The following is a 10,820-nucleotide window of genomic DNA, read 5'->3' on the forward strand; positions in this document are numbered from 1 at the left end:
AGTCTAAACCTGTCGAGACACCAAGCAATGAGTCACGAGGTCGATGAGCCCCACCATTTGACATTTCTCTGTTCACTGGCATCGACTCGTGTCCTTGCTTTATTTGTTTTTCATCTCGTATTTCGAGCCATTTATCATTTCTCAACTCATTTTAGATTTAGCATCCCCTGGTTATTATCTTTTTATATTTGGGGGCGTCATTTTATGTTATTTAACATTCAAGAGTGGCGTTTTTAGTATGAACACCGTGGTGGGCCATTCCAGAATTTCCCTGTACGTGTGCAGACTCGTCTGACATTATCTTTTCCTACCTGGTCATGTCTGGGCCTCTTTTGCGGATGACTACTTCACGCAGCTTTCTCATCACACACACTCAATCAAGCAATGGGCCTTGGACCCCCAGTCTTGTGACTGCCCTTTTATTCCTGTCTGAGCAAACCAATGAATGTGCAGTGACTCGCCTCTTCGCTGTGGCCCAGGCCCGTTTCAGTCATTTCCGGTCTCCTCAGCAACGTGTCTCTGAACCACTGCCCTCTATGTGTGGGCTGGGGGGGTCCCAAAGTGGTGATGTACCTTTACTTATGCCCCGGAATGGTCCTGCACTGGCCTGACCATGACTGTTTTTTTGTCCCTCAACCACACTGGATGGTGATAAAGAAAACTGAGTAGGAAGTGATGTAAATGAGACATGGCTGAAAAAGTTCAGGACACCACAATGCCAGTCTCTCAGTAAATAAAAATGACAATTCAGAACAGGCCAGATAAGGCAAACCGGAGTAATCATTACAATCATTTTGAGAAGAAAAGGCCATTTGGACCAGCAAACTCCCCAGTTCTAGATCTCCAAAATGGCATCAAGTGGAGCTGTGAAGGTCCTTAAGATTTACTTTAGATTTCAGGGCTGCTGTATGAGCGAAGATCCTATTGGCCTTCTGAAAGGCTCCTGGATGTAAATAATGACAACGAGTCCACTTTGACTCCTAGGTCCTTCTCTTAAGGTGGACTTTCAAGTTTCAAACCTCCCATTGGGTATTCAGAGCTAACACTTTTCATGTCAATTCTTGAAGTATTAATGTAAGTTCATTTCATCCGCCACCACTCTGCCCGAGCCTGTGTGCTGCCCAGGCGCCTCTGTGAGGATTTGGCTGCTCCTAGTTTGGTGTAATCTGCAAATCTGGCACGATCGTCTTATTATATTTAGAAGAGCACTGACCCTGCTGGACACTCATGACCTTCTCTCGCCACAACCCCTTTATTCCTACTGTTTTGGTCAACTTTGTACCCACATACACACTCTGAATTCCCACTTCTTTTAGTTTGACTACTGATCTCTTTATGAAGAGCTTTCTGCAAATTCAGATCAGTAATCTTATCTGCAGCTCTCCGGTTGTTTGCTTTTATTGTTTCCTCTTACAATTCCACCATATTAGTCAAACACCTCCTCTCCACATAACCTCACGTTGACTGCTCACCCACACTCCCTTTCCTGCTCGATCTTTTCCTTAACTGATTCCATGGTTCTACCTGTGAGAGGTGAGAAGGAAAGAAGGATGGAAAGAGAAGTCGAGTGGCATTGGCGGTATCCTGAAATATATGGTGGCCTACAAAACAGTAGTAAACAAGTCTTTATATAGCGCCTCCCACACTGAGCATGTTGTTCCTACACATTTAAGCCAGTGTGCAGCTCAGGCACTGAGGTGTCCTTCCTTCTATTTCCTGTCCTGCAGGTAGCAGAAAGAGCTTTATACTTCTGGAATAACGAGTACATCCTGAGTCTCATTGAAGAAAACATCAACAAAATCCTGCCAATCATGTTTGGTAACCTTTACAGGATCTCCAAAGAGCACTGGAACACGTAGGTGTTGCTGCATTTCTTTCTATTGAGTGTTTCACTTATTTAGTGCTGGACTGAGTGGTTGCTTAAAGTTTTACTGATTAATATTCGTTGTGTATTTGTTGGTTTTGTTTTTTTTTAAGCAATCATTTTTAAAGCCCCCATTTCAGTACTCCACTCCCCTTTTTTAGTTACGTATGCTGCGGCCACAACAGCACTCTGCCCCTGCAGTCACTGAAGAGCAGCATTCAAAACTAAACTGTTCAGAACTGGCCCTACGGTATGCGCTCTACACGCTCTTCTTCATTTGGTGTCAGCCGGCTGCTTCACGTCTGGCGCCGATATCAACACGGACAGCGGTGGCAATTTTCAGCCAGTCGCTTCAAGACGTGCCCAGACATACGGTTAAGTCACTTTATTCAAACGTTGTGGCAAACGTCAGGAGCTGCAAAGGAGAAGGGCTTCAAACGTCAGGTTTCAAGCTACATCCACAATTACGATGACAAGATCCGGACGCATTAGAAACTCATCAACTATATGTGATTACATCAGGCTTCTTTATAAAAACAGAATTTCAATAATTTGTCATTAAACTGTAGAGGGACAGGTGACTATGCATGTAAGCTTAATACTGCAACAGCACTGGACAAGCCAAGTCAGCCAGGGACAATAGCAGGAACACCAATAAAAATGGCAACTCTCCGTAGTCGGACGCACTTTACCAACTAGAGCGGCAAAAGGCAAGCAGACCTTTTAAGGATAGTGAGCTACGTGGAGAGCAGAGAATCCATCCCTTGTGCCAATCCGCCTCAATGCTACAATACACAACACCACCTGTCTGGTGGACATCTTACCTTGTGGAAAAGCAAATGTGTCTGTCTGGGCCAAAACGGCGAATGGCAAACCGGCACTTCATCAGCTGGAGGATCTCCTCTCTGAGAGAAGTGTTTTCATCAAGCGCTAGGTCAATAACTGCTGCATCTGGAGCCGAGTGTAGTCCTTGAGGTTTTTATCCTCCTCCTCCTCCTCCTTGCCCGATGTGTCATCCTCCAACGGTTGTTTTCTCCCCCGGTCTCGAAGGTGGAATGGAGAAATTCTTCCACTCCTACAATGCAGGGAGCGCTCTCTTCTTCAACAGTCACTGCCCTGTCTCAGACCCTGGCTTGCGAAAATCCTCTTTCTTTACAATGGCAGCTTCAAACTCGGGTACGGGGACTAACCGTAAAGCTCTCTCTCCCCACGTAGCAACGATCCATTTTAGATTGGGTTTCCCCATCGGAGGGAAATGCACGAAAACGTAAGTACCTTGTACTTACTGGACACTCGACATAAAGGTACACAACAACATTCAGCTGTAGAGCTATCTGCATGCTGAGACTTAAAACTTCTTGTTCTCTGACGTCCTCGATGCTAAACAAAAATCACAAGTGCAGTACAGCCAACGGACGTGACTGAGAAGGCCAAGATGTCAGCTCTACTGTGTGCATGTAGTCTACAGACCCCCTCTAGGGTTGGGGACCCCAAGCAATCACCTAGAACGCTTGTGACATTAGACCAGGACTGGGCAATGAACTCATTGAGGTATAGATTACGATAAAACAAAAAAAGTGTTCTTCCAATCTGCTAACGCATTCAAAAGTAAAACATCCTTTCAAAAACCGTCAAATCTGTGCATGCAAAAGGCAGAAGGGAAACGAGATTGTGTGTCCGTGTATTAGTGTCTTAAAAGTGGCGTTCCGGTGGATGAACTCGTAGCATTTTAAGAATAGTACCCAGAGTGCTATGCACTTCAGCAACATGAAACAGTCCTCTTTGGATTTAGGGTTCTCACGGAAGGGCTTGATGATGATGATGGTCACGTAGACTTCTTCCTTTTAATCCGTCCATCATTGTTGGAGCATCATGAAGCTTTGAGTAGGTGGAGGTGGCAGGCCACCACCACAAAGAAACGGAAAAAGAAACAGAAAAGAGAGTAGGGGTCAGTACGATTTTAGAGCCACCATGAATAGTTGTTATGATGAATTGAACATACAGAGTATCAGGATTAAGTTAAATTACGATTAAAATGAAGTTATAAAAAGGCCATGTTAAAGTAATGTGTTTTCAGCAGTGTTTTAAAGTGCTCTACTGTATCAGCCTGGCGAATTCCTATTGGCAGGCTATTCCAGATTTTAGGTGCATAACAGCAGAAGGCCGCCTCACCACTTCTTTTAAGTTTTGTTCTTGGAATTCTAAGGAGACACTCATTTGAGGATCTGAGGTTACGATTTGGAATATAAGGTGTCAGACATTCCGATATATAAGATGGGGCGAGATTATTTAAGGCTTTATAAACCATAAGCAGAATTTTAAAGTCAATTCTGAATGACACAGGTAACCAGTGTAGTGACATCAAAACTGGAGAATGTGTTCTGATTTTCTTTTCCTAGTTAGGATTCTAGCAGCTGCATTCTGCACTAGTTGCAAGCGATTTATATCTTTTTGGGTAGTCCTGAGAGGAGTGCGTTACAGTAATCTAGTCGACTGAAAACAAACGCGTGAACTAATTTCTCAGCATCTTTCAGTGATAAAGAGGTCTAACTTTACTTATGTTTCTTAAGTGAAAAAATGCTGTCCTAATGATCTGATTAATATGTGATTTAAAATTCAGATTACAGTCAACAATCACCCCTAAGCTTTTTACCTCCGTCTTGACTTTTAATCCTAATGTATCCAGTTTATTTCTAATAGCCTCATTGTATCCATTATTGCTGATCACTAAAATTTCAGTTTTCTCTTTATTTAACTTGAGAAAATTACTATTCATCCATTCTGAGATACTAGTCAGACATTGTGTTAGTGAATCAATAGAATCGGGTCATCAGGTGCTATTGATAAGTACAGCTGTGTGTCATCAGCATAGCTGTGGTAGCTCACGTTGTGCCCTGAGATAATCTGACCTAACGGAAGCATGTAGATTGAGAATAACAGCGGACCCAGGATAGAGCCTTGTGGAACACCATATTGGATATCATGTGTCTTGAGTTGTAATTCCCACAACTAACAAAATATTTTCTCCCTGTCAGGTAGGATTCAAACCAATTTAAGACACTGCCAGAGAGCCCACCCATTGACTAAGGCGATTTCTAAGAATGTTGTGATCAATGGTGTCAAATGCAGCACTCAGATCTAAGAGGATGAGAACAGATAAATGGCCTCTGTCTGCATTTACCCGCAAGTCATTTACTACTTTAACGAGTGCAGTTTCTGTGCTGTGATTTGTTCTAAAACCTGACTGAAATTTATCAAGAATAGCATGTTTATTTAGGTGGTCATTTAACTGCATAATGACTGCCTTCTCTAGAACTTTACTTAAGAAGGGCAGGTTAGAGATGGGTCTAAAATTTTCAAGAGCGAGGGTCAAGATTATGTTTCTTAAGTAGGGGTTTAACTACAGCAGTCTTAAGACAGTCTGGGAAGACCCCAGTATCTAGTGACAATTTACTATGTCAAGAACATTATCAATTAGCACGCCTGATACTTCTTTGAAAAACCTTGTTGGTATCGGGTCAAGGGCGAGGTGGAGGGTTTTAATTGAGATATTATTTTTTGTAAATCAGGTAAATCTATCCTAGTGAAAGAGTTTAATTTGTTTATAACAGGATGTTGGGGTTTAGGGGATCCTTAGTGTTGGGGAGATATACTATGTTATTTCTAATATCATTAATTTTTGATTGAAAATACAGCGACAGCCTCACAGGTTTCACTGGAAGCACTTAGGAGGCATTCCTTTGAGCTACCTGGGTTTAGTAGGCGATCAATTGTTGAAAATAAGACTCTAGGATTACTAGCATTGTTATTTATAATATTAGAGAAATAGCAGCGTCTCTCAAGACGGACAGTGTTATTGTATTCTGTTATTTTGACTTTTAATATTTCGTGGTGGATAGTAAGTTTACTCTTCCTCCATTGACGCTCAGCTCTACGGCATGTTCTCTTTAAATCAGACACTCTTTGGGTCTTCCATGGTATACCAATGCTAGAAGATTTTTTCACTGTCTTTTCAGGTGCAACTATGTCAACAGCAGCTCTCACTTTAGAATTAAATCTTTCCACCTTACTATTTACATTGTCCTCGCTATTATAGCTGGCACTATAAACGGACTGATTGCTTAAAATGTTTGTAAGTTTTAAAGCTGCTGCGAATCAAAGAAGCGTTTTTAACAATATGCTTCTCATGAGTGTTTTTTATCATTATTTCTATATTAAAAAGTAGAAGAAAATGGTCTGATAGACCAATATCAATGATCTGTTTTATATCAACTTTCAGTCCTTTAGTAATCACTAAGTCTAATGTATGACCTGCTTTATGTGTAGGCTGATTTATGAGTTGTCTCAAATCAATAGGTCAATAACTGCTGCATCTGGAGCCGAGTGTAGTCCTTGAGGTTTTTATCCTCCTTGCCCGATGTGTCATCCTCCAACGGTTGTTTTCTCCCCCGGTCTCGAAGGTGGAATGGAGAAATTCTTCCACTCCTACAATGCAGGGAGCGCTCTCTTCTTCAACAGTCACTGCCCTGTCTCAGACCCTGGCTTGCGAAAATCCTCTTTCTTTACAATGGCAGCTTCAAACTCGGGTACGGGGACTAACCGTAAAGCTCTCTCTCCCCACGTAGCAACGATCCATTTTAGATTGGGTTTCCCCATCGGAGGAAATGCAACGTAAGTACCTTGTACTTACTGGACACTCGACATAAAGGTACACAACAACATTCAGCTGTAGAGCTATCTGCATGCTGAGACTTAAAACTTCTTGTTCTCTGACGTCCTCGATGCTAAACAAAAATCACAAGTGCAGTACAGCCAACGGACGTGACTGAGAAGGCCAAGATGTCAGCTCTACTGTGTGCATGTAGTCTACAGACCCCCTCTAGGGTTGGGGACCCCAAGCAATCACCTAGAACGCTTGTGACATTAGACCAGGACTGGGCAATGAACTCATTGAGGTATAGATTACGATAAAACAAAAAGTGTTCTTCCAATCTGCTAACGCATTCAAAAGTAAAACATCCTTTCAAAAACCGTCAAATCTGTGCATGCAAAAGGCAGAAGGGAAAGCGAGATTGTGTGTCCGTGTATTAGTGTCTTAAAAGTGGCGTTCCGTGGATGAACTCGTAGCATTTTAAGAATAGTACCCAGAGTGCTATGCACTTCAGCAAGATCGGCCAGACATAAAGGACAGATGTGCCTACCTGGGGCGACACCTGTGATGCAGAATGTCATTTGAAGTGCTGTTGGTTGGCCGTGGCGCAGATGTTACTATTCCTTAAGCTGATTCATTGTCTCTGAGGCTGTTTTTGTAACAAAACGTTTACGGCGGAAACCTTTAGAACTCAAACAGGAGCGGCCCACAAAATGACCTTTCACTGTAGTCTATAGCAGCCTAGCAGGCCGATTAATGGCCACAGCATCACGGGCACATCCATAACCAGGGCTGCCATGAAGATCTGTGTGGGCCGAGTGCTTCTTCAACGCAGCTCCTTTCAGTGACCCCAGCTGGGCTCCCTGGGCGAGTGCAACTGACCCAAAAGTCACTGACGACATCTCCCTGACATTCTAAAATTAGCGACACCAGATTCTACATTCATGTTTTTGTTTTGCCAGCATACAGGCATAGGTACCCCTTGGTTCAATGCCCGCTCCATGTGGCATTTGCCTGCTCACCGCCCCAGTACCTCTTACCTCCCTGTTAGTGAGTATGGCTGTGGATTTCTATGTGCACTGGGATGGACGTACGTCACGTGACGGCCGCGATGGGCTCTGGCTGTTGCAGCATTAGTAAACGCCGAACAAGCAGCTTCACAAAATGGATGGAGGGAGCGAGGCAGAGGTGACGATAACAGCAGTACTGCTAAGGAGTCACAGTACCATTCATGCCGATGTCTTTTCAGCATCATCAGTTAATATAATAAATGAGGAATCTCAGACCTAAGAGGGTGACAGTAGTTGTGCGAGTTAAAACATCAGAAAGTGTCACAGATCAGCACTAATATACCATTTGTTAGTATACTGAGCTCCTGCTTTACCTCCATAGCCCATCCAAAGTCGGTAAAGCTGCCAGGGCCACCGCCAACGCACTGATCTGCTGGCCAATCTTAGGATTACCTCTGGTGAGCAGAGCTATTTGGACTTCTGCACCTAGGGGGCGCTGCTTACCCCTTAACTGCAGAGCACAACTACTTTTACTGTCACTGCATTGATATTTTTGGGTTCTGCTCTAAGCCAGGCCTCGTGTTCACTGGCGGGCACTTCACGGTGGGTGTCGATCACATGGTGGGCTTACCACAAATATCAGGAGAGTGCAGGGCTAGCTTGGGCGATGGACAAGAGTGGGAAAGGAAAACTCGGTGTGACATGTGTATATGTCCAGTCACTAGCCAGTGTGACAAACCCATGATGTCATGTTGTTTCTTTCTTTCTTTTTTTTCAGCACAATCGTAGCCCTGGTTTACAACGTGCTCAAGACGTTAATGGAAATGAACAGCACGCTGTTTGATGAGCTGACCGCCTCCTACAAGGTCGAACGACAACGGTAATGTGTCAACAAACCCGACATGTCCTAACGCTTCTCATTCCGTGAGCTGTTTGATGTTTCGGTCCGACACGGTCTATGGTTAATCATCCTGCTATATTCAGCCACTATAAAAGTTTTGTCATTTTGCTGGGATGAAGTCGGGCCTTTTCAGGGCAGGAGAACAGCCAGAGGGCATCCCAGACAATGGAAACTCAGTTCAATTTGCACGTATTAAGCTTGTGAGCTGAGCACAAAAACACAGTAAGGACAATAGCGATGATGATGATGATGACGACATTAATTTTGCGCTTGCCAAGGCCGACATTCGCATTCTCGTGTGAGCTCTCCAGCCCAATGAGGCCACGGTTTCCACCGAGTGTATGTCCCCCAGAAGGCCTCATTGGGCTGGACAGCCCACCTAAGACATGCCAGTAACTGACCAGCACACCAGGCTCACAGTGAAACACGAAGAACTGAAGAGGAAGTCCTCACTTGTCAAAGTCAGAAAAGAAATCAAGCACCCGGGTTACTTGTCCCCAGATGGCAGCATGTAGCGTCGAGACCGTCCAGAGCAGGACGAAAGCCTCACTCGTCACAACCGTGGAAACGTCTTTTGTGTTACGATTTGTCTCTCGAGTCCAGAGGCCCGATGTCAGCGACTCTAAGTGAATTCCGTCCGCTCTTACTTACGTGGTTTTCAGATTCAGATGTTCGTTTTCCACTTGTGTGAAATGTTGAAGGCCTGGCTGGTCTGGAGCAGGAAACCTGCCAAGGACAAAATGGACACAAACATTAGAAACGCAGACATGTGGAGTAAGTAAGGTGTGGTGCATTGTGGGACCGTGTGGACGATTAAAGCCTATGGTGAGGCTCAGGCGTGATGTTCTAACACCAGGCTGCTTTTAACACTAACAGGGAGAAGAAAAAGGAGCAGGAGCGAGATGAACTGTGGAGGAAACTGGAAGAGCTCAGGATAAAGGAGGCGCAAAATCAAAGCCACGGCGGGCCGAGCATCCACAACAACAACAACTCGAGTGCCAAATGACAAAGGAACCACAAGAGCACCAGAACGTCTGCTGGATGGGCATCTGTTTTCTACTCTTATTTTTAAAATGTGTGGAAAAAATATATATTAAAAAACAAACAAACTCCAATAGGTGAAAAGTATACATACATATAAATATATATATAAAATTCTATATTGAAAGTGGACTATTTTTGGCAACCTATAAATAAGATTATGTGAAATGAAGATTATTTTTTGAATGTTACAGCGTGGCCACAGGATGTTGGTTTGTGACTTTGTCTAATCACTGATTTGTTCCTTCACTTTTGAGTTGCTTTGCTAAAGGAGCCGAGCGGACGAGTGGGACCTCAACGTGCCTGCGCTGGGCCGTCAAAGACCACGACGAGTGGCCGAGGAAGGGCAAAAGGTTTGCTCCTTTAAGACCCCCCTCTTCTTCATTATTTATTTTCAGGCCGAGTTCTTTTTGTGATCGTGAAGTGTTTGACATGCGTGTGCCGCCATCGATGACCGTTGTGGATCACGATGTAAAGGTGGGCCTCTTTGAGCCGTTCGGCGTAAACAATCACCTGGGAATCTCGACACTACGGGAAGATAAAACGGGGGGAGTTTGCATTTTTTTTTTCCGTTTTTTTTTTTTACATCTTCCTCTTTGATCAAGTCTCTCTCTTAAACATTTCATCACAGCACCATTCCAATCTGTTAACACACAATTTTGTGCAAAATGTTTGTAATGAAAGACCTCCTGTGGGGTTTGGAACACAAATAAAAGCAAATTTATGTTTTTAACTTCTGCATCAGTTTATTTGTCATCTTCTTCTTCTGACAGAAAATGTCATCAAATTGGGGATGTTGGCTGGTCAAGTGAAGGATTCACCAAACTGTGGCGTGTCAGGGGGGCTCGGGGCCATGCTGCGCCCTCACAGCTCTAATCCCTGGGTCCGGCTTTTGTGACTTGTGAGCTGGCGGCCCATCTAGGCTCGATTCCTGACATTTCATACTGGTGGGATCGAGTCAGGGACTCACAAGCCTGAACTGGATTAAGCAAGTTCAACGACAGTGGGTTAGGGTTAGGGTTAGACGTGGATGGACATGAACACTTTGTGCTCAGTAACGCCAAGGTAGGCCCTGAATTGGATTAAGCAGGTTTGACAAATCAACTCTTCTTACGTGTTCAGCAGCAGCCCAGGCTCTGGGTTCAAATGTAGGCCCAGTTGTGTACAGTGGACTCGTTTTATCAGGTGTCACACACGGACACTTAAGGATCACCGGCCAAAATGTGCAAAACCCCGGTGCCAGCGTTAGCAGTACCGATTGTCGCCTATTCCGGAGCTCCAAGAGGCTGCCCATTGAGGGCACCTAAGCTATGCCCCAATGCTTCTTCCAGTCGCGATGACATCAATTTGAGG

The 10,820-nt window shown here is 44.2% G+C and overlaps 1 protein-coding gene across 1 annotated transcript in view; it reads left to right on the forward strand.

The window, feature by feature from the left end:
- ppp2r5a (protein phosphatase 2, regulatory subunit B', alpha isoform) overlaps positions 1-10,206 on the forward strand; it is a 73,170-nt gene extending 62,964 nt beyond the window's left edge. Inside the window, exons 11-13 of the mRNA XM_039738366.1 lie at positions 1,728-1,855; positions 8,304-8,405; positions 9,303-10,206. Of these exons, the coding sequence (XP_039594300.1) occupies positions 1,728-1,855; positions 8,304-8,405; positions 9,303-9,432 (360 nt within the window). The 3' untranslated portion in view covers positions 9,433-10,206. The remainder of the gene's footprint in view (positions 1-1,727; positions 1,856-8,303; positions 8,406-9,302) is intronic.
- The last annotated feature ends 614 nt before the right edge of the window (positions 10,207-10,820 follow it).

Source organism: Polypterus senegalus, chromosome 16 (genome assembly GCF_016835505.1).
Source record: "Polypterus senegalus isolate Bchr_013 chromosome 16, ASM1683550v1, whole genome shotgun sequence".
Taxonomy (NCBI): domain Eukaryota; kingdom Metazoa; phylum Chordata; class Cladistia; order Polypteriformes; family Polypteridae; genus Polypterus; species Polypterus senegalus.